Source organism: Polyodon spathula, chromosome 25, assembly GCF_017654505.1.
Source record: "Polyodon spathula isolate WHYD16114869_AA chromosome 25, ASM1765450v1, whole genome shotgun sequence".
In the NCBI taxonomy this organism is placed as follows: domain Eukaryota; kingdom Metazoa; phylum Chordata; class Actinopteri; order Acipenseriformes; family Polyodontidae; genus Polyodon; species Polyodon spathula.
In genome coordinates this window covers 7,644,391-7,669,608 of record NC_054558.1, presented here as the reverse complement: position 1 = coordinate 7,669,608, position 25,218 = coordinate 7,644,391, and the positions used below count along the sequence as shown (strand labels likewise).

At 39.3% G+C, this 25,218-nt stretch overlaps 1 protein-coding gene across 1 annotated transcript; it reads left to right on the top strand.

Annotated features, from left to right (window-relative positions):
- Window positions 1–18,419: 18,419 nt before the first annotated feature.
- Window positions 18,420–20,947, top strand: LOC121300207 (vasopressin V1b receptor-like). Its single transcript, XM_041228701.1, has 2 exons — window positions 18,420–19,404; window positions 20,622–20,947. The coding sequence occupies exons 1-2, from the start codon at window positions 18,420–18,422 to the stop codon at window positions 20,945–20,947; spliced, it is 1,311 nt and encodes a 436-aa protein (XP_041084635.1).
- Window positions 20,948–25,218: the final 4,271 nt, after the last annotated feature.

The following is a 25,218-nucleotide window of genomic DNA, read 5'->3' as shown; positions in this document are numbered from 1 at the left end:
GTGGAGATGCATTGTTTTGTATTTGTGCTAATATTAAAATATATTAAAAAAACATAAACATTTTTTTGTATTGTTTGTTTATGAAGTTCCTCACTGTGTTTCAGTCTGCCTACCTGGTTTCACAGCTGTAAATGTGTCTGTAACTTCTTTTAGGAAAGCTATAAATTCTAATACAGTGCATTAGCAGCGTACTGGTATGCTATTATTAATTCATGACAAATTAGTAGGCTTTTAGTAGACTATTCTGGGATAATCGGTTCACTGCAAATAAAGTGTGTGTGTGTGTGTGTGTTTATTGATTTTAAATTACAGTCACTTTAAAAATCAGTCAGTAAATGAATGAACTTTGTTGTACAGCTGAATACAATACAAGTGTTTATGCCAGTATAGTGCATGTGTATGCAGTTTAATTTTCTGGTAGCCAGGTTCAGAAACAATGGATGCATTTACCCACTGAAGCTGTCTTGTGCTGTTCTTGTTTGTTTTATGCTCCGATGCCCCACCCTCTTGCATCCAGACTTGAACAGACCCTCAAAGTAACTTTAAACAGTCCATAAGGACTTACGTTGTTTCTAACTTAATAATAGCTAACGTAACTGAAAGAGTCTCGGATAGAAAAGTACAGTAAACGTCCTCCTTTGGATGGCTGAGTAGAAAGACCACCATTAAGTCGGAGGTCTTCATTATGACCTGTTCTATTAACAACGCCTGTGGTGGTCCAAGTAGAGAGATTCTGGGGGTCTGTTTTAACAATCTCAACCAGTTTCAATCTATTCCAGTAGTCCTTGTTATGACCATGTCCTTGATTCTTGAATTGAGCATTCCCAAGCCTTGTTCCAGCTAGTTCTTTATGATTGTTTATTTGGATGTTGTGTGTGATTAAGTAATTAAGGTCCAGGTTGGAACAAGATCCTGGACTGGAATGAACTGAAAGAGCCACAACGAGTCTAACAAACCGCTGTATCGTCAGGGGTGTTCAAAGTTGGCCATTCCACTCCTGGTCTTAGTTCCAACCCTGTTCCAAATTGTTTACTACCACCAATTAAACTGCCATCCAGACCATGAAGCAGTTAATCTTCTCATTTTACCTGTTAAACCTGCAGTGGAATGGCCCTCATAGACTGGGATTGGACTCCCCTGGCTCTATCTAGACTGCCCTGGTTTAGAGCACCCAGCTTGTTAACTGTATTTGAATCCTGCCAGTGTTTTCTCCAAGGGTAATTTATTGACCTTCTTATTAACTTCACTAAATGCAGTAATAAAAAACTAACTGAAGCAGAGGCCAGCAACCGAGCAGGTTTTAGGATGTTCTGACTTAGATCCGCTCCAGTTCGATCATTAAAGGACCCTGTATTTGTGTAACAGATTGTGCTGCTATGTAAAATGCACTGGCAGTGCTCTTTGTTAACGATAAAAGAATCCACTTGGAGGACAAGCAGCCAGAATTGCTCCCCAGATTGTAATGAAGATCCTGCATATTGCCCGTGTCCAGGAAAGAGCTTGCTATGAAAATATGCCGGGTGCAAATCCAAAGAGTGGAATACCAGGCTGTGGCTTGGAGCGTTAAAGCAATGCCGATTTTCATCAAATATAAATGGACTATATCATTGCTGGAGTTTAAAACGCATCTGCGTTTCCCGTTTCTTTTCTTGACAAGATGAGTGGCATGTGAAATCAGGCAATAAATTGTGCGATTCCACTGCTTTCAAGTGAAGCCTGTAATTACTCCTAAACAGATGGTCTTGATTCAGGTAGTTTCGCTGGAATCTGAGTACAGCTTGTGGGTTGTGTGATTGCAGATAATGCACTCTGCTGACAGCCTTGCTAATTTAGAGGAGTAGTGCAATCACTGGCATTGTCTGTTGACTGACGATTCATTGTTTTTATGGTTTGTACATGTTCCAAACAAATGATTTCTGCACAGTAATTAAATGATGTTTTGAAACATTGTGTGTGCTCGTTATCGGTACTGTATTACTATTACTAATTGAGAAATGGTAATTGTTCGAGTACTGCTTCTATACCACAGTCTTCCCGTAGACAATGCTATGTGTTACCATGTCTTGCCGTTCAGCAGTTCCCTTTAAAGAAACTGTTACAGTGCATCCAATCCTGCTTGCCCAATTATTTCTTCACAGCCATTCTCAAGCTTATACTGTACAAGCAGACACATTTGTTCCTCAGCAATTCTATTTTATTATTATTTTTTGCTGACTCATCAGAATAATTTATGCTGGCCTGCCATACTGCACAGAAAATCAGAGACTAATAACTTTCCAGATGGTGATTTTCAACTTCTCCAAAATCAATTTCTGTATGGCTGTTGTGTCGTGTCCGTCCCCCCCCGCCCCCCCCCTGATCACTGATAGGGGTGACTGGTCAGAGAGAAACAGGGTCATATAAAGCAAGAGGTTTGAGACTTTCCTGGGCAAAACAATGAATCTGAAAACATTCTCATAATGAATCAGCAATCAGAACCTCTTCCATTGTGTATAAACTGTTATCTATCAATGGGGGCTAATTGCAAACTACTATCTGTCTACATGTGCTCATATTAATAAAACACATCTCACTGAGGAATTTACCAAATGTTGTGTGTATTCTTCAAAATTCTTCAAAGACGTGTTAAAAATAATGTTAAATGAATGTAAACAAACTGGCATGTAAAACAAGATCTGTAAGGATCTAGTGAACAGGCACTAAATAATTGTACTTTAGTTAGAAAGAATAAATGAGAATGCCTGTGCGTCACCACAGCCTCAGAGTGAATCAATGAATGCCCCTTTCACCTCAGTTATGTGGTTTGGCTGTCTTTGTATCCAGCCACAACACAGTCTGAAACCAGCAAACTAAATCCCTTTCTGGACATGGGGATCAGGAATTAAACTCCAGCTGTGTTGTAATAAATTGAGTAATTGCTTCAGTCAGATAAGGGGATGCTCTCTGAACTATTTTCATCCGCATTATTAAGGTCCTGCTCTGTCCGCAATGAAAATCCATTTATAAAATCTATTAAAATTGGCTTTGCTTGTAAGATCAACTATGTGCTCCATCACTGATTTAGTTCTGTTGAATTAAAAGCTTTTTAAAAAGTATTACAAATATTGGAGAACTGGGACAGTATCCCCCAAAACACTAACAATAGCTGAGAAGAGATGGATTTTATTACAGAGTTTTTGTAAAAGTCTTTACCCTCAAGACTGAAAGTTATTATTCATGATATGAGCCTGCGTGTCTTCAGGGTTTTGGAACTTCTGAAAGGGAGTTCGCAGTTAAAGATTGCCAGCATTTTAGAAGAAAAAAGGATTCATCCCTCACCACTTTCCTGGCTCAAGGAAGAGTGCTGCTGTAGCTACAGCTCTACTCTGTCATGGTGGAAGAGCAGTCTGTCTCATCCTAGCTTAGTACCCTCTCTATTTTAATTAAAGATGACTCAGTCCTAGGAACAGTTGAGTCTATAAGGCTGGTTTCTTTGCCGGGGACGGGTACGATAAATGATGAAAAAGAACATACACAGCCAGGACCGTGGTCTGGTAGAATTTACATACATACGTTTTTGACAGTTAAGTACTGAACCAAAGGACGGCACAGATGAAAGCATTGTCTGCTTGACTTCTTATAATTGTAGGGTTATTTGCATTTCAAAGGTGAACACATACACCTTCAAAGGGTATTATTCAGACTGGTCAATTTAGGCCTGTCCCAGGCGGTGTATGAATATCTTTTGGTGCCGATGCATACTCTATACAGTATATGACTTGCACTAGAGAGTGTACTCTGCAAGGAGACAATTAAGCGCAGATTTTATTAGGACAAATGAAATATATAAAAAACAATATAGCTTTCTGCATATCACCTGATAGAGGAAGGTAAGATCGTCCTGTCAATGCAGTGGCAGTAACAGCAGGCTTTGTCTCAATTTAGAGCACTGGAGATAATAGACCCGAAACTGGAAAAAGCCAGGCTCTCGCTAAACAAACAGGTCAATAACTTCCTGAAGCAGGGAACAAAGACGGATCAGGTGAAGCCAAGTCCGTCAGGAGCGGCTGTTGGAGACCTTGTGCATTCTGTCCATGTTTATTTATTTTTTTTAACCCAGCGCGGTACGAGGCTTAGGAAACATCTGCTCAGTCAGTGTGATGCCTTGCAGCTGTCTGAAAGACAAGCCTACACCAGGGCCTCATTTCACCTCTGCAAACACTAGCAAGACTCCATCCAGCAAAGCTGTTCATGAGTTATAATCTCTTAGTCCAGGGGCTTCCATTCACGGTCCTGGAGTTCCACACCAGGTTTAACAGGGAACATGAGAACTACTTCGAGGTCTGGATGCAGGCTTGATTGGTTCAAATAAACAATTTAGAATGGGGTTGGAACAGGAGTGGAAGAGCCAACTTTGGACACCCCTGTCTTAGTCTTTCTCTACCTCATGTCCCCTTCTGTTATGTATAGTGTACTATAATGTCAAGTTTCCTACCTGTGCTATACTTTACAATGTATGCATATATGTTTTTTCAATCTTGTCTCTGCAGGGCAATCTCTCGTCAATCTGGATTTAAAAAAAAAAATCTCTTTATTACTGGCTTTTGGTTTAGTGAGCTGTTAAGGAAATGAACTGTCTGTAAAAACAGGTCTTAAAAAAAGAAATTGTAGCAACCAGTAGCTCAGTACTGAACACCAGGGCTGGGATTGGATTAGGCAGGAATATATTAGAGAAAGCAGTTACCACACCACCCCAAACGTGTTTAAATGCCAATGTGATGACGTGCAATAAGGAGTTGGCCTCATAGAGTGACTGCTTCGAGAGCGCTTGCTTCCATGCAGTGGTTGAGTGTGGAATCCTATTCTTGCCGTGTCACATTCCACGCTGACCGCCAGCACTTACTGTCTCTGAAATTAATAGTTACGAATCATAAAGTCCGGGAAAATACAAAATGAGAAACTGTAGCCCATCAGATTTATAAAGCGCTGTAGTGTTTCCAATAAGTGCCCTTTATTGTGTTGCTAATTGGAATGCTAATAATCTAAAAAAAAAAAAACATTTTCAATATAATTTAGCATGATGCTTTGATATGATTTTATTGACGAGGTTAATATATATTGGCAAAACTCTGAATGTTTTTGAAGGAGTCTCTCTGTGCATTGCATTTATTTATTGTGTCTGACCGTGCCTTGATTTGTAGCTCACTCAAGTGCGGAAGGGATGATGTGAAACATTTCAATAAAGGGCTTACAAAGGAGTCCTGCCCTGAAAAGGCAATTTTGTGCCGGAGAGCTGGAAAGACTGATGTCAGCCTGGTTAAAATGACCATTGTTGTGAGCTGAGTGCTGCTCATTGTTGATTCATTCGCCCCATTGGAGTTATTGAGCACTTTCTGTAACAGTATTGGGTTCTGTAATATTACACAGACATGCCCAAAGAGCAGAACATAGTTGCGCAGTGAGGTGACTCAATTGTTTGAGGGAAAAACGCTGCTTGGGTTGTTTTTACGTCCCTTGGATCATATTTCTCATAACTTCATACCCGAAAAGGATCCAGAAAGCAATAACGTGTTTACTTTGAAATGGAAATAAAATCAGAACCAGAAATGGCATGTCACTGCACGACAAACAAAATGGTGTTCTCTAGAACTGCTGCAAAAGAAAAAAAATCTTGAAATGATTTATTCATAATAGATTTGGCAATAACATAATACACTGTTGCATACTGAAACTGCAGTTCAATTTGAGCTTGTTTCTTTATTAAAATGACAGTACTGTGTATGTATAAAAGCAAACTTAGAATTGTTCCAAAACACAGAGCTTAATCATATATATATATATATATATATATATATATATATATATATATATATATATATATATATATATATATATATTATGGATTTATTAATATTGATCTTTACATTGAGAAACTGTAACTGTTAAAATAAGAAATAAACACACCAGGATGCCACAGTACCTGTGAAAACAAAACAAAAAAACAAACCTAAAACCTCTTAGCCACCTGCTGGACCATAAACACATTACAGCTACATAGTTGTTAACAGTGCCACTGCTGTTTGTTTGAATGATTCTTGTCTGGTAACCTCCATCTGACTCGATTCTCGTTCATTTCAGAGTTCTGGCTGTCCCTTCCTAAGCTAATGGCTCAAGCCCGACACACCACAAATCAGCCTGAGGAATACAAGCTGTAGCTGCAGCTCACCCAGCCAGTATTTGAATGTCTCAGTGTCACTAGTGGAATCAATCTCAGCAATAGGGACATGTTTTTATACATAAAAACAAAAACCTCCCTGCTGGATAGAATTTCACCAAGGATAAAGCGTACACTGTAGGACACGGTCACACATGAGATCCGGAAAACATTCATCTGTGCACAATAAACAAAACCTGTATTTTCTAATGCTGAGGCTAACCCGAATCCCACAGCAGAATATATATTTGATTTTCTACTCCGTGAACACATATGCAGTACAGATGGTCCTCATAATCTGGAACAGTCTACAGTTTTAAAAAAGGGTATAAAATATATCAGAATACATTCAAATGCATAGGAGGCTGATAGTCACAGTGGAGTGTCCCCAGACAGACAGACAGAAGACAGACAGACAGGACCACCTGTACACAAGTCCGGTCAGGACGTGCTTCTCTTTGCTGGGGTTCCTCTGGTGTTGCCGGCAGTAAGTTGCACAGTTCAGTAGAGCATCTCTACCAAGGTGCCTCCTGATTAGTGCTGCTTCACGAGGCCTTGCTTACTCTGGTAATTGAAAGGGAAAGAAACCGTGACTGCAGCCTTTAAAACGAATCAATTAACCATGCTTTCCAGGAAACTGAGAAACACTCCAAGTCGAAACGTTTGTCATTACATTTCTTTGAGTATTTCAAAAAATTTAGGGTGATTTGTTTACTCCAGTGAGCCAGTAAGCTTAAGGTAAAAGAAAAAGTTGCATTGCTTGTCTGACTGCATTAAAAAAATAAAAAAAAAAAAAGTAATATAGCATGTTTCTATTATGTTTAACGTCCAAAAATTCTCAATTTGGCTCCATCTAGTGCACAAACTCGGTACTGTATCCACTTAAAAAAAAAAAAGCATTTCTGGAGGAAAATAAATATTTTATTTTAGATTTGTCCACCAGGGGGCAGTCATACCACAGAGTGCATTGTCGTAACTACACTGGTTGAGCTATGGTGCAGCTGGCACAGTTTAGCTAAGAATACAGCCACGCTTCATAGAAGAAACATTAATTTGAGAATGGCAGCTGCTCAGGGTGTGTAACAAGCAGGCAGATATAATGCACCCTTATCAGCTGGGCTGAAACAGATGATCTTTTGACTCCCCTGGGAACTGTACATCCAAACTGGAACTGAATCTTATTGAATGAATTGTACAAGTGAATCTTCCGACCATAGCATGTCTCTATTGCTTTGAATAGGACTCCTATTCCACACTGTTCACAGTGATTTTAGGTTGCCATTACAGATAATGGGCCTGTAATGTGACACATAATACCCTGTCAGAGAGCAGGAAACCGGGGGCGCGTTTTGTTCTGCCTCGTCTGAGCCAGAGAACACACACAATGCAAGGATCTGCTTTGTTTACTTGTTATCTGAAAAATCATTATTTTGTTCTCAGCGGTAAAGACAGCAAAGTAACTCACGCTTGTCAGTATAAAAGGTTTCCATCAATATGGAGAAACGCATTCTGTTTGGCTCAAACCCTTTCCAGGAGTTTTACAAATGCTATCCCTTTCGAGGATGGATGGCACATACTGCAAAGCAATGTGGTTTCTGAAACATCACAGTATCCTAACTAATCTGTTCAACTCCTTCTTTAGATTCAGATTATGATTCTGCTTCTGGTTTCTGGTACATCCTGATAATACTCCTGAATCACCCCTGGGCTCTTTATTTGGAGTCACAGCTGGTGCACCAGAGTATACCCATTACCAGACACTATACACTCTGCCTCTAATGGATTCAGTCCAAAATACCACATAGAACAAATGTGTTACTTCTTGCATCCACTAGGGGGCAGGCGGGGGACAATGTGCACACTCTGCTGTACTAGCTGTACCTATGAAAGGTTTAAAGAAATGAAGGTAAGCGTGGAATTAAATACTTGGCTACGCTATAAGGGCGAGACCAGACCATGTTTCAAATGTTTACCATGTAGTAATTCTGAATACCAAACATTATAGTCTACAATTAACAATATAGTTTAGATATAATATGTGCCACTAGTATTAACAGCGAAACAATTGATCGGATTGTCTCAGCCCCTGGAGAGACAGCCTCAGATGCTACACTGATCCTGATGATCTGGAGGTATTGGGAGCTTCTCTGTCTGTGTCGTTTCTATCCCTGGTATTTATATTGATGATCTGGAGGTATTGGGAGCTTCTCTGTGTCGTCTCTATCCCTGGTATTTATATTGATGATCTGGAGGTATTGGGAGCTTCTCTGTCTGTGTCGCCTCTATGCCTGGTATTTATATTGATGATCTGGAGGTATTGGGAGCTTGTCTGTGTCGTCTCTATCTCTGATATTTATATTGATGATCTGGAGGTATTGGGAGCTTCTCTCTCTGTGTTGCCTCTATGCCTGGTATTTATATTGATGATCTGGAGGTGTTGGGAGCTTCTCTGTGTCGTCTCTATCCCTGGTATTTATATTGATGATCTGGAGGTATTGGGAGCTTCTCTGTCTGTGTCGCCTCTATGCCTGGTATTTATATTGATGATCTGGAGGTATTGGGAGCTTCTCTGTGTCGTCTCTATCCCTGGTATTTATATTGATGATCTGGAGGTATTGGGAGCTTCTCTGTCTGTGTCGCCTCTATGCCTGGTATTTATATTGATGATCTGGAGGTATTGGGAGCTTCTCTGTGTCGTCTCTATCCCTGGTATTTATATTGATGATCTGGAGGTATTGGGAGCTTCTCTCTCTGTGTTGCCTGTATGCCTGATATTTATACTCTAGTAGCTCAAAGCATACATGACTACAGTGTGTTTCTTTCATCTTACTAAGTACAGTAGAAATGAGTTATTCAGCTGTTACTCCACTCGGTTGCAACCAACCACTAACTACTCTATTTTACAAGATTACTGTGGTTAATCGTTTTATTTTCTCCTTTCCCATACATTCTTGGCACATGCTTTATCACTTTAACCATTCTAAGCCTAAATTACCTTAGCAACTGTACTTATGCCAAAGTTACCGCCAGAAAACTGGGTTCAACAATAAGTTTAGTAGCAACAAGTAAAGCTGATTAATAAAGGTCTTGTTTTCACAGAACATCATCCGTGAAGGATACAGCGTTTATGCCGTTCGCTTTGACTGTTTGGAGTGTTTTTTTTTTGTTCCTAATATTCCATTATGCATCTCTTAGTTCCACACTGCATGAGCACCAGTTTCTCTACTGGTATAAGAGTCTAGGAGACAAACACGCTGGCGGATACCTTAGTCAGGAGTTGTTTTTGTAATAAAGCGAATAAGGCTGCTTCTACTGGCTCAGTCCAGTTCAATCCAGAACAGCCTCTAAACCCAACAAAACAGAAGGATGTATTAAACACATGTTTTCTCCATGCCGTGCTTGTAGGAGATTGGTGCTGAATTCACGTTAGCTTGGATGATTGAACGTCAATTATGCGGGTGTTATCTGTGCTGTCTTTGCAAGTGACTGCAAAGCTCTTTCCTAAGAAATCTGCTTTAGCTCCATCTCGTTATGTGTATGTGTGAGGCGATTAAAACGTAATTTAAAACAAATGACAGGCTCTTCCGAGGAAGGTTAGCCGCGGAGCAACAGGAAACGAGGTCGCGCAGTGACAATGTGATAAAGTGGTCACATTTACAATGGGAATTTTTTTTACAAAGCTTTTTGTTTTTCATATTCATTTTACCTGTTTTATACAGTTTGATATGGAATGGCTTCTAAATCGCTGTTACAGAATCCAAAAACAGCCATGAATTCTCATATACAGGAAGTCAATACAAAGATACGCGAGAGTGGAACTAATTTAAGAACAGGCTAATATATATAAACCTTTTGGTTTATGATATTCCTGAAGAGGGATGGTGCTTTAGCTCACACCCTTGATCCCTTTAAAAACCCCCAGTTATCTCTGAGTCTCAGTGTTAAAGGCTGAAGACCCTATTACACGGCAAATTGTAACTTGCAGCTGTTAACAGACCTGCTCATTGAAGGTCAGCACAAAAGTGTTTGGTGATAAAGATCAGCTCTGAAATCTGTGAGGGAAAAAATGTATCCTTGCAGGAAATCAACTCAATTAAACCTGAATCAGAAACAACGAGTGCACTGACACCTGGACTGGGGACCGACCGAGCGATGATGCAGTTGTGATTGCCGCGTATTGTATAACTGTGTCCCTCCCCTCATTTGATTCAGATCTCAGGCACTACTTATAAAACTACAGTTTATAAGGAAGCTGTTAAGCAAGTGCTTCTTTAATAGCTGCACAATAATATGTTTGCCAGTACATTTCAAATAGGAGAATGGAACCTACTGTGTACTTTAAAGTGAGTGATGACCTGATTTGTTATGAGTTCATCCTTCTTTTCACGCTTAAAGCAATGATAATTCTGTTGTTTACACTAAAAAGTACTGAATAGAAAGCCCGTAACCTTTCAGAAATGAGCCTTTCAAAACGCAGCTGCTGTTGTTAGCACCACATTGGGAAACGACAAACAGAAAACAGATATTACAGTTCCATTTCTGAGAAATTTTTGAGCAATTACATTTTTCTAACATGGTATTGAAGCTCAGTGGTCGCTGTGGTGTTCGCTTCCAACATTTCATTAGAGGCAAAGCACATGGCAAAACAAGAAAAGCTTGCTCTCCAGTGGAATACAAATCCCCTATCACCGATCCACTGTTATTAGATTTTTGGTTTGTGCTTGTTTGTTTTTGACTTTAATTTTGGGATATTCACATCTCTTACATTTTAAATTGTGGATTTAAACTTTAAAGAACAAGTTTAAAATCAGTATGAAATATATAAAACAGTACCGTAAATAATGGAACGATGCCTATTTCATTACATGGCAGTTATTCTGAAGTCACAGTGTAGCTGTGTGGCAGAGCAAAGCTCTGCCCTTTAAATTGGCAGGGATGGGGTTAACTTCCCCTGCCTGCCTGGGTTTATTATGTTCAGGTGGCTGGGGTTGATTAGTTGATTAGGTTGATTAACGATCAATCAGTGCCCAGCCACCTGATATAAAAGGAGGCCTCTGCTTCTCATTTGGGGAGAAGGGAGCTGAGGAAGCAGGTTGGTGTTTGTTTTGTGGTTTTTGAATTTTCTAAATCCAGTGAAGGCATTGCCCAGCCTGGAAACTTTATTTTTGTGAGTTTTGTTTTTGCTTTATTTGTGTTTGAGTATCTGTTATTTTGCCCTTGTGCACTTTATTTTTGTTTATTTATAATAAAATTGTTATTTTTTTGAACTGCAGACTGTCTCTGGGCCTCTATCCACTCGCCAGCCTGCCACATTTGGTGTCAGAAGTGGAATAGCGCCACCTAGAGGCTCAGAGCAGTATTTTTGTTTTGTTTTGTGGAATTTTTGGGATAATTTTTTTTCAAAAAAAAAAAATGGGAAAGAAGAGCAGACAGCGGCAAAGGCAGGCAGGGGAAGTTAACCCCCATCCCTGCCAATTTAAAGGGCAGAGCTTTGCTCTGCCACAAGCTGATAGCTCTAATCCGTTCGGTCTAGAATTGCAGCATGCTCCCCCACCTTCCCTGGCAGTTATCATCATAGACCCCATGCAGCTCTGATCCCACTGTCCCAGGAATAACAACAAGAAACCAGGGCAAGGCACTGACTTATTGACCAGTTTCAGCTGATTGAACTCCTGCTGTGAGAAATCCATCAGACGATCGATGAAAAGTAGCAGAAAGTTCACGCCTTGCTTCCAGAGCCCTGAATCCATAATCCCAGGTTACTTCCACTTTTAAAATTTGCCCATCCACTGGAAAACACCAAGGAGCTGGCGTGCTATGCACAGGAGTCCAGATGTACACAGAAAGGCAGTTCAGAATGGACCAGTGTTGGTGTCTGAATTTATCGTTTAATTGCTTAGAAATTTAAACAGACAAGACATGAAATGTCAATTGCTGCCGTTGGACATCTCTGAAAATTGAAGCTGTCAGTTGTGACTAAAAGTGACATTCTCATATGCGAGATAAATGGCTCGGTAGTGCTTTCTAATATCATTGATACATGCATTACAAAATACTGAAAGATTTCACTTTGTGCATTACAAAATACATTGCAAAATAGACCCACATTTCAGATCGGAAGTAACTGCTAAACATAAAAAATAAAACACTTAATAAAATGTGTATTACAAAGACACATGCATGAGGGCAAATAAAGTTGATGTCACTATTCAATTTCAAAATGCGTTTATAATTTATGAGAAGTAAATGCATAATTCCAACTGAAGAAAACCTCTGAAATGCTGCCCGGTGGAGCCGAACGTGTTTGCGAAGATGTGAGGACACAGATTTGTAAGAGACAAGCTGACATGCATCTCTGCATTGCATCTCTTCAAATGACTTTACCTGAGGAGTGGGTGGTGGTTAGATTGTGGCTATGGAGGAGCCCTGTTCTAGTGATCAGAGCAGATGACGACGGACCTGGCAATATTAAAGGAAAACGAAATGCTTGCCATTTGTCCTGAGCAAGACACGGTACGTGGAGAGGCTTTAGGTCCATTTTAAATGGTAGCTCTGATATTCATATCATGGTCTCGCAAACAACTACATGGTCACCCCAAATGGTTTTTATGGTAACATTTTATCAATGTGCACTACATTAGGTATTTAAGCAATAATTAAGCAATTCCTTTTACACATTTTAAAGGTCTTCACAAAAAACTTTTGCATTCATAATGCATTTATTTTGAAGATTTTGCTGTTGATGTTTTCATTTTTGGATTCATTTTAGAATCAAAATAGATTATTTTTCAATTTATTTACCGCAACACAATTTTCAAAGTGCAATGGATTTTAGTTTTTTTTCTACATGGCAGATGTTTCGGACGTCTTCCTAAACTTTGGAAGCATCGACACACAAGGAAGCAAACGGTTGCCCTCAAGCAATGGATTCTGCACATACCCTGTAGTGACTGAACCAGCGACTTGTTTTCAAATGTTTTCACAATATTCTCCCTTGATCCCTGGTGCCAAACCCATCACACGAATGCTTCAGTTTAAATTGAAGAGAGAACGCATTACAGAGGAGCTGCTCTAAATCAAACCCCTATTGCTTATCACAAAATCTCAAATGACTGCAAGTGAGTAAATAATATGGGGGAAGATAGGTCAACACAACTGGTCCCGTTCCACCTGTGCACGCATTAAATGTATAGTGTAGCCCTTATTTATGGTTACATTTATACGTTCGTTCATTCATTATCATCAACAGAAGCAGGGTTTAATTGCAACAGTAAGACGGTCCTTAATGCTTGCTATACCCTTGTGAAAGTATACATTTATAAGGATGAAATGGAACTTTTATCTTTCCATATCTGTCTGTATCCACGTGTACATAAACACAATTCTGTTTATTTGCTAGGCTGGCCATCAATATCCCTCAGTAATGATCCAGTACCATCAGGTATAAAACGTGAACGTGACATGTATGAAAAACTTTACAGATTCTGCACAGGCTGTTGCTGCAGAACCTCGACTTACACTGTTCACAATATCCCTGAATACAGTTGTGTTTCGAAACAGGACCAAAGCAACAAAACAGAACAGATAGTAACAGTAAGCCTTCCTTCTGAAAGTGCCATCCTGTCCCCTGTTCTGTATTTACTAGCCCCTTTGTTTGATTATGATTATGCTTTATTTTGACATGCCTCTGCTGAGCAATTTAAAAAAAGTTGGATCGACGAATGAACAAAGCAGACAGATTTGTATTAGAATGCCACCCTCAAACCCATCACTGCCAGTTATTGGCTTCTTTAAACTGGATGTCACTTAATTGTAGAAGGTAAATATACCCAAGCATAGTTTATGATCTAGTCTTGCACTTACTTATCAAGTGCCTTGGAGAAGGTCCTGGGTTGGCCGATCAGCATTTAGCTACAGCGCCCCCTCTGGCATGTCATAGAATGGACAAGAGTATACAGGATATGGTTGTGCATCAGATGAATAACCCGTCAGCTAAACGAGGAATAATGACTAAGATTGCATTTATTTTGGTGAGTAGGTTCCAAAAATTCACAGGGTCCAGCATGATCGAGGACCTCAATGAGGGAATTGAATTGAAATTCCCTGTAGGTTTTTGTAATTGTGTGGGAAATTGATTGGAGCTGACCATGTCTGCATTGTTCTGAAACCTTACAGTATTTGACCAGCTGTTTCTCCACCAAAGCCTCACAGCGAGCCTGCATCTATAAATGCCTGTTCTGTTTTTTTTTTTTTTTATTCTTGGTTTCACTGTAGGAGTAGGTCACTTGCAACAAATAGCCATGGCTGCCACTGAGAAGAACAATTTAGTGAACTCAGAGAGAGCCTGAATGGGTTTCTGTAAGCAGCACAACAGTGTGGAACAAACACGCTAACCCATGCTGTAACCGCTGTGCTAATGTGCACAGAGTCCTGAGGCTTCCCATACTGTGAAACTGAATCTGCAATCTGCTGCCGCTTCTAAGGGTCCCTCCACCCTCAGGAACCATCAAACCACACAAGTCTTTCACATCCAAATAGCGGTTTTTTCCTGTGAAGACAGAGCTGTCATAGGCGTGGTAACATCACTCTATTAAAAGAGCCGTAACCACGGTTTTCAAATCTGATTGCACATTATCACAGCATTATCACCGGCCTCCTTATCACTGTGATGATGACTTTGAATTTTTATGGGGGTTTTACAGAAGTGGCTAAGAAGCTTTTTCTCTTGCTTTGTTTACGGGAAGAGCATAACACCATGACTTATACAAATATTGACTGGAGTCAATACAAATATTGACTTTTTGGTCAAGCAAGCCCATATTAGACAATTAGTATCAGGTTTCAAGCTAAGGGTTTAATAATACATATCAAAAGAAACTAAAGATATTATCCAATAACCCCTCTTGTGTTGTTATGCTGGATTAGATGAGATATTAGCTATTTTGTTTGTGTCAGGTGACATTCATGCGCTGCCTTGTACTTCCTGGAATTGTAGTTTTCCAGAACTAATGTTCATAACACATAATAAACACCAATAACATTGTACAATACAAGAGTTCGCTTTGAAGTCATGCTTTATCTAACGCTATTTGCATTTAGAATTTCAAGCCCCAGTCACAAGATACACCAGTAGCTCACATATCTTCTGCACTGCAACGGGAGAATGATAATAAAATCGACTTTTTAAATGGTTTAATCTGGTCTCTGAATTCTGATCCCCAGACAATTCTATCAATAAAGCCATTGTTCATTGTCCAATGTGAAGAAAGAATTACAGCATTAATCATAGCATTATACAGTGTGCTGGCGCACTAACAACTATTATTAACAAGCTTTTAAAATGTGTTTTCATGCATTGCATTATATATATAAAGCCAGTCTTATATAAAATGGAGTCAGGTAGCTAGAGTGAGAACTAAGCTATGTATGTAAAAACAGGGCCAACATACATTTCATATGACTTTGTCATTAGAAAAAAGCTCTGATGGAAACTTAAAATAATACAACGATGTAAGGGAATACAAGTGAATGAACATTAAAACTGCAGCTGTGCGAGGCATGGACAGCTATGACCAAACGTGTTGCTTCACCTGGAATATTAGGATTGAGACGCAATTAATAATAATAATAATAATAATAATAATAATAATAATAATAATAATAATAATAATAAAAAAAAACTACATGCATTCTTTTTTTCTTTCATATACTTTTAGCTGAAGTTCCTGACCTACAACAGAGAGTAATGAGATGACTCAACCGTACTGGGTGTTTTTCTTTTCTCCTGACAAACATGCCATCCTTGAAATGAAATTTAATTTATTTGTATTTATAATTCAACACAAGCATGTAAAGTCCATGTCGCCTCAATGTGATTAATGACATACCAAATATTCCTTATAGCTGCTTTAATTATCCAGTCTACCCAGAAATTGCAATTAAAGACCGGACCCTTGCTAGAATGAATTGCCTTTGCTGTCTAACTCAGGTCTCTCCTCCATTCCCAAGCTTGACTGGATGTAAATATTTGAAATTATTTGGCTGCTCACATTTTTTGACATCCCTGTTACTGATAAAGACTGACTAGGTAATTTGTGATTACCAAGATGTGTTTCTTTATCTTATTTTATTTCCTTCCATAACCCGTCAAAAACCCTAATGAGAGCTGATGTATCCCACAATCCTATTATATTGTCTACCAAATAAATTCCTGGGTGTCTAATTATTGGACTGAGACTGCAATGATTTTTCTTGTGTTTATTTAATTTTTAAAATTGTAACAGGACACTTGGTCCAGTATATAAACAATATAACAAAAGGGCATTGTGTAGCACTCTTAATCTGTTTTAAAAAACAGTTTTTTAATTTTTTTTTTTTATAAAAGACCTGTTGCAATGCATTGTAGCGATTATGTAAAGTATTCTGCTTGCAGAGGTTAAGGGAGGACGGAGTTAGGATTAGGATTAGGATTGGGGTTAGGTTTATGGTTGGGGTGAGGATTGGGGTTAGGATTAGGATAAGGATTAGGGTTGGGGTGAGGATTGGGGTTAGGGTTAGGATTAGGATTAGGGTTGGGGTGAGGATTGGAGTTAGGGTTAGGGTGAGGATTGGGGTTAGTGTTAGGATTAGGATTAGGGTTGGGGTGAGGATTGGAGTTAGGGTTAGGGTGAGGATTGGGGTTAGTGTTAGGATTAGGTTTGGGGTTAAGAGTAAAGCTGTGGTGAGGTTGATAGTGTAGGATGAAGGTTATGTTTGGGTTAGGGCTTTAGTGCTGTAATGTTAAAATCTAGTTAAAATGTAGCTAACTAATGCTCAGCTACAGCTGCAACTTGGGTACACATCATTGCAACCTTATATCTACAACAGTTAAAAACCAAGAAACTCTCAAAACACAATGGGATAAGATCGATGGAGTCATTTTCTTAAGCAGTCACTGTATTACATTTTAAAGAACAGTTTGAGCATGCAAACTGAGCAGGAGCATGCTATATCTCAAGGGTATGAGAAGTGAGAATAAATCAAGATGTTCTCATGGAGCGACTCATTTTGCCCCTCAGGAGCCAGGCTAATGTTGTGGACATTTCATTTACCAACAGCAGTAGCAGCTCCTTTAGCCAAAATAAGAGCCCTGAAGACTAATACTATAATCTCTGACACAAAACTTATTTAAGAAACAAATGGTGTTTTGAGGAATGTAAAACGAAATGGAAACAGAGTATCTGATTGATACCTAATTAATAATGTATTAGATACACATTGTTAATATATGCAAAATATCCCTGGGGTGACTATCCATTTTACTTTTAATGGCTCACTGTAAATAAGTACATACAAACCATTACACTTTCGTTAAGTGTGGGGTTCAGCATTTTACATGGGGTATGTAGACCTCACAAACCCACACTTTAAATACCCTACAGCTGGCTCGGAAAACAAGCTTCAGCTCAGTTTAAATGTTCATTATATTTGTGGGTTTCATAGAAATTGTGACAGAGTTGGATAAACAGTACTGTACCTGCTTGCTGGTAAATATGCCAACTGCAACACAGGCAGGTGTTTACTGAATAGTGGAACGTTGAAGCAAATGGAAAAATAATATATAGCATATGCACATTATGGGGTTGTGTGTGTGTGTGTGTGTGTGTTGGGGGGGGGGGGGGGGGTGATGAAGATGATCAAGTGATTAACAAACAAAGTGCTAGTGACATCTCTTCACACAGGGAACCAATCAAGGAAGCAGACAAGGGAGCACACCTTCACACAGGGTATATAAGCCGAGAGCACACACGCACACACACACACACACATGCGCACACACACACAGCAAGCTCTGCACTGCACAGAATAACCTCAGTAGCTAAGACTGCCAGAGACTGTGAAGTCAAGGCACAAAACAGCTGGATGAAAGGAACAGTGCGCAGTATTATATTTACAGCAGGGACCGATTTTAATTAATCTTGTAATAAATACTGTACATCAAGCTCGGGATCATACAGAGATGCCTAAAAAAAAAGGGGGGCTTGGCTGATTCAGTACTAAGGCTACCACATTTTATTTTCCAAAATTGTAATAATATATATTTTTTCTTATTATACAATTGGGATCATCTTTCTTTTCCTTAATACTTTAGACTGCAACTTTTTTTATTTTATATCTATATCTATATATATATAATAGACTGATAAGCTGCTTGAGGTTAGAATTTGGGTTACCCGTTTACCTGGGGATGACGGAACTATCACAGAATGGGGGAAACGTCACCATCTGGAATGCAACTGGAGAGTCGCTGCTGTGGAACTCGACGATGAGCGGCAAGGCTTTCAACCACAGCTCTGTTGCACACTCGCACTACTCCACTCCTGAGAACATCACCTCCCTGCTGACCAGAGATGAAGACCTGGCGAAAGTGGAGATAGGAGTACTGGCCGCTATCTTAGCTGTGGCTACCACGGGCAACTTGGGGGTGGTTATAGCCATGTACAGGATGAGACAGAAAATGACAAGGATGCACCTTTTCATCCTGCATCTTGGGCTCACAGACCTGGTGGTGGCCCTCTTCCAGGTGTTGCCCCAGATGATATGGGAGGTGACCTACAGGTTTCACGGCACCGACTTCATGTGCAGGTCGGTCAAGTATTTCCAAGTCCTGAGCATGTTCGCCTCCACTTACATGCTCATCATGATGACTCTGGATCGCTACATTGCAGTGTGCCACCCTCTCAAGACCATCCAGCAGCCTAGCAAGCAGGCTTACCTGATGATCAGCAGCACCTGGGTCATCAGCTCCATGCTGAGCATCCCTCAGGTCTTCATTTTCTCCCTCAAGGAAGTGGACCAGGGATCAGGGGTCTATGACTGCTGGGCGGACTTCAAGTTCAGCTGGGGGGTCCGTGCGTACATCACCTGGACCACGCTGTCCATCTTCATCATCCCCGTGGCCATCCTCATCCTGTGCTATAGCCTGATCTGCTATGAGATCTGCAAGAACCTCAGGTGCAAGATCCAGACCCAGATGTCTTCGGCCAAGGGCGACGGCTGCCAGAACGGGCTGGTGATGACCTCCAGAGTGAGCAGCGTGAGGACCATCTCCCGAGCCAAGATCCGGACAGTCAAGATGACCTTCGTCATTGTCCTTGCCTACATAGCCTGCTGGGCCCCCTTCTTTAGCGTCCAGATGTGGTCCGTTTGGGATGACAACTCTCCCAAAGAAGGCAAGTTCTTCTGTTTCCCATATATTTTAGTAATGTGACTGTTTACAAGGAAACTAAAAGAAACCTACACACACACACACACACACACACACACACACACACACACACACACAGAAAAAAAAAATTAAAAACAGCAGCAACTTTGATATTTCAGGCACAGAGGCATGAACATATGTGTGTCTGCCTAGTAGTCTGGGTTAAAAGACACAGTTGTATACCAAAAGAGATTTCCTTGGTGGTGTTTTACTGCATTCTTGGGCATGTCTGCATTCTCCAAAAGTAGCTTTATCGGCAGGTACACAAGCTTCTAAACAAGCACTGCTAAATATGGCAATAGATTATATTGTCTGGCAAAGCTCTGTTATAGCGCAGAACGATAACAAATGAGAACTAAGAAGAGCATGCTTTTTATTCCATTGTGTAATCTTTTGGTTTTACTTCTTTAAATAAAAAAAGCTATTTAGTATGCATGTGAAATACATTGCTAGAATTCTTCTAGCTAGAATTTAAAAATTCAAAATAAATTCTTGCTCCCAATTAATATTATGGGTTTAAAATAAATAATCATGGAACGTATTATAACAGAAAAGCTGTGCATGAATCTAAAATTGCTGTTTTTTTTTCACGCTTTCAAACTAAAATGCCAGTTGTGTGTGCTTGGCTGAGTTATTGAGCTTTTAATAATCTGCAGTGAGGCATTTTTAGAGAAGAAAATTGGAGCAATTTGTGAGTAGTGGTGGTTTCAAATCAATAACACTTTATTGTTAGAAACTCAAAACCTTGGGGGAGATACCATGTAGACAAAAAACAACAAGAGCCATATTTTAAAACACTTTAAAATTCATTAAACAAATTGTCCAGTACTATTACTGCAATGTCACTGAATCCGAATTTTCATATGTCAAGGATGTGCCATTCTCAATGACACACTGTAACTTTTTAAAATGTGTACTCACTCTTAATAAATAATATGCAAAGTGTGATAATAATTTGGGCGTATACTGACCATCTATTTACATTGTATATTTCTTCATGCAATATTAACCAGTGCATGACATTCAGAGAGTCCTCATAATTGAGTAACAATTGCACACTAGCTGAAAGGTTCAGAATACTTGAATAAAATCCCCACACAGCCTTTACAAACCTGCTTACAATCGCACTGTTCATATTTAATGACAAATGGTGCCAAAATAAATAAAATCCACATGTTGCAGATTCTTCGGACTTTGCCTTCACCATCACCATGCTCCTGGCCAGCCTGAGCAGCTGCTGTAACCCCTGGATCTACATGTTCTTCAGCGGACCCCTGCTGCACGACCTCACCAAGTACCCCTGCTGCCGGCGGCTCAGACCCAGCCTGAAAAGACAGGGCTCCGCTGGAAGCCTTAGCAGCCGAAGAAACACAACCATGACCAAAGCCAGGCACCGTTGCGTGAACAGCAACGGCAGAGCTGACGCGAAGAGGGGGCACCTTCTGCAGAACTTCAAAGAGTTCGATCCCCCCTACGACGACACAGTCACCGAATCCAGCGTGCTTTAAAAACAAGGTGCAGTGCGACACGATAGACCTTGAGCGACTGGCCACGATGCGTGACAAAACCATGAGAATATACCTTGGGTATGTGAAGACAGCTTGTAACAGTGTTCTCAGGATTTGTGGGGAAATGCTGCTGCTTTTTTTTTTTTTAATATTATTTTTGAGCAGTGTGTAAAGTTTCATCTCATTTCACCTCACTGTGACTGGCGAAGATGATCATTACACCATGAACAATAGGCTTGCCATGTCTAGATTTAACATGGACACAGATCATGAACCCATAACTCAATCTGGCCGTTAAAATTTCAGTTTGTAGTGGTTTCTCATGGTTCGTATCCATGATTTTACGTTAATAGTGTTACGTATATTCAACATTAAACACAGTGAACATGTTAAAACTTCATTATAAAGCCATACAGATAATTAAATAAGGAAATGCATTAACAAGTTATAAAACAGTTCTTTTTGTTTGCGCTTCAACTTGTGTCACTTCTTATTCTTATTGTGATTGGCTGCAAAGACAACAGGGCTAGCCAGAGATTGGATAATATTTGTTGGGTTGGTTTTTCTTGTGTACGGTTTCCTGCATTGTATTCTGGGAGGTGTAGTTGTTAGTAGAAGTTTTAGGAGAGGCGGGAGAGGTGGCAGACAAGCTGTAAAGCAAAATTGCAATGCGTATTTTTACGCATTAAATTCGAATTGTGTGTGTATTTGGTTTTTTTTTTAAGGCGGAGGTGTGCAGCTTATTTGGACCGCTGAATGCACTATTCATGTAATTCTCTCCTGATACCAGTAAACAGGAAATCATACAGGCAAAGCATAGGGCAAGCTTAAAATTATGTCTAACGTGAAGCTGTTTTAAGAAATCATTGAGTCTAACACTTTAATTAAATATGGAATGATTACCAATAATTGTAGGGAGGCCCAACAAATGACTTTGGATTCGAGATATACTAAACGAATAGAGGAAGTGATCAATGCAAGTCTAAAACACTGAAACTAATATTCAGATCAGGTACTTGGTGACAGCTTTGATTAGCTATTCAACAGGGCTGAAATATCAGCATTAACACTTCTGTCACAAACATCAACTGTATTCACAATCTACTGTGCGTGAGAAATGCAGTGGGGTTTGTGCACGCCTGTATGCAGTGACCCTCCGCAATACAGGTCAGGACCCCTCTCAGGGTAATAGAGTTGTCTTTCAGGGTAGTTCTTTTGCAATCACAGGGCCACCTGCAAAATGAAAACCAAACTGCTAACGTTACAGAACTAGCAAGAAGGTACGTGCCTGAGACCTCAAATGAACCTCCAAGGTCATTTTTAAAATTGTATTTTTTGGAAAAAAAATGAATAAACAGGGTTAACTTTGCTTTGTGAATATGGCAAGCTTGTCCAAGCTTGGTTTGCTTCTGTCTCACAGTGGAAATTATCCTATTGCAAAGCCGTTTACTGCATTCCAGGTTTTAATACTAACTTGATCAGCCCCAGTGTATAGCTAACAAACTCACTTGTGTCTGATTAAACTCATCGTAAAACCAGGAATGGATCAAAGTGCTGCGCAGTGGGTGTCATATTATTTCCATCCCTGCAGTTCTATGAACCAATACACACTGGTTATTCAGTGCAATACTGCGCAGCTCATATACCAGCACCTGGGTCAACTGTGTCATGTTGGTTTCATATCCATTGTGTCTGCAAATGGTTCTGCTGACAAATCTTCTGGGTAGAATATGCTGGTAATACAACGATGCTCAGCACTGTCTTTTTCAAAGTGTCACATGAAAGTGTATGTGGAATGTTAATTTGAATGTGTTGCACATCTTAGCGAAGCAGATCAGAACTGGAGTAAAAACAACGCAGAAACCAATTCTATGCATTCGAGGAGCGAGTTACAGAAAAAGTCTTACTTTGCTAATATTTCATTAAATTCGTGTTGAATATTAGTGTGTGCTGTTAATGGTTTTACTGGGGTTTTGAGTTGTGCAATGTTCCTCTATCGTTCTGTATTGTCACGGTTTATTTTTTAATAAAACTGGGTAACATTTCCAGCCACTGATTCCTTCAGTCAATTATCACATTTCAAGTGACTTATTGCATCGACTCTAAAGCAGCCACACAAATAAACTGAATGGATCATTCCACAGAAATCAAAGCAGAAAAGGCTGACCTAAAGCAAGTCTACATTTCTGACACACAATATGACAAGCCCCTGCCTAAGAGAGATGTCTTTACAGAGCGCCAAAGAGACCCGCATTTCAGTCACATCCGCAAATTGACATTACAATCTGCAGATGCGCGACAGTCATTGTACACCCGCAAAATAATCCTCTGTATGAGATTGCATTTAAGGTGGGTCTTGGCGGGTTAACGGCCTAGAGTCCTTCGCGTCGGCACCGTTATCAGTCTAGAGTTGAGATGGTATGTTCACTCCATTCATTGATCAAGGATATAATTAGATATTATATGATTTTAAATTAGCAGATGTGGTTTTCTGGTTCTTTCATTGATACAAAATGTAATTTTTAATAATTTCGGTCAGATTAATCATTGGCAAAGGAAGCCCCGCACCACCCCGCTGCAAATACTGTGGACCAGCATTGCAGCTGATGAAACTTGGAGCCGATGAGTCAGTTGAAGTGTGCAGAGGACTCCATTCACAGCGCTTCAAAGGGAGCGTTTAGTTGTAAAAGCCTGCCCTCTTGTGGAAAATACAAGCTATTACCAGATTTACCGACAATAAATTGCCTTGTTTAGATAGAGAGAGAGAGAGAGAGAGAGAGAGAGAGAGAGAGAGAGAGAGAGAGAGAGAGGGGGGGGGGACTACAAACCGGGGGCTTGTGGGTACCTGTTCCCAATACAGCATAGACAGCTTCGATAAGATCGACCTGTCACCCAATCAGCATTCTCCTTCACTCCCCGTTCTCTAGATATGGGATTGCCCAGCACCGCCATCTGTCGCTTTGTCACAAAACCGTGAAAGTTTACATGCATTGCCTTTTTGTACCAGTAGATGGCAGCATATCATACTCAACAGGGTATTGGTATGTAAAGTATGGGAATCTTTAAATTAAACACTATATTAATTACAGTGTGCAAGTATTTTACTGTCATTGTTTATATGTTTCATTCTGAACATCATTTCAGTTTGATGTCTGGTCATTTTAAAATTGATTTCCATCATTCCAATACTTTCTCAATCACATTCTGATCATTCATTCCTTCTTGACATTGCAGTGTCGTTCAATCACCAGTACTTTTGTTATGTTTAAAAACGTTGTAACTTTGTAATCACAGTTCGGTATTGCTCAAGTTTAATGTATAAAGACTGGAATAGATTATTATTATTATTATTATTATTATTATTATTATTATTATTATTTATTATTATTATGCTATGGTTTTGCCCTTTAATACTCTAAATTCAAATAAATGATTTTAACATGCAAAGTGCTTATGTTTTCAAAGCATTTCTCCAATCTTTAATTAACTCTCCTGTGATTTATTTTGGGAAAGGAGAAAACAAAACATGTACATGTTACAAAATGAAAAACTCACTCCTACTTGCTTAAGAGCACTTGAATTATATTGCTTAGTTGTTTGGTTCTAGTTCTGTCAAATTAACAGACGTTTTACCTCTTAAAAAAAAAAAAAAAAAAAAAAAAAAAAAAAGAGTTCATGAAAGACGAGCGGAAAAACTTTGAAAATATCGGAACTCGGAAAAAAACACACAAACCTTCAGTTATGGTAATAAGATGACACATACAAAGATACGTTGTGGTGCAAACTATATTTTTGAATCAGTTTCTTGAATCGCTTTGGTGTTTTTAAAAACGTAATTCCTTTCCAGTGCATACAAACCGAACTTGTTAAAGATTTATTAAACTGTGTTTGTTTATAGTTTATTGTATTTTATATACATTTGGTTATTCGTTGTATATATTTGGAAAATACCTTTTAAACTTAATTTTGTAGTTGCAATTTTAACAACAAAAACAACAACAACAACAACAACAATAATAATAATAATAATAATAATAATAATAATAATAATAATAATAATAATAATAATAATAATAATTAGAATCACACACACACACACACACACACACACACACACACACACACACACACACCATGGAAGACGAAAATGCACGATTATGTTTTTCCCCATATAATGCAGATAGAAAATTCTTTCAATTGAAAATATATTTAGTATGTGTTCAAAACGACTTTTTCCACCCAACTATTTTCAATATTTTATTAATGAAATT

Coding starts and splice junctions, on each gene's coding strand:
- LOC121300207 (XM_041228701.1), top strand. CDS start 18,420: ATGACGGAACTATCACAGAATGGGGGAAACGTCACCATCTGGAATGCA. Junction 19,405..20,621: donor TGACAACTCTCCCAAAGAAG/GCAAGTTCTTCT, acceptor CACATGTTGCAG/ATTCTTCGGACTTTGCCTTC.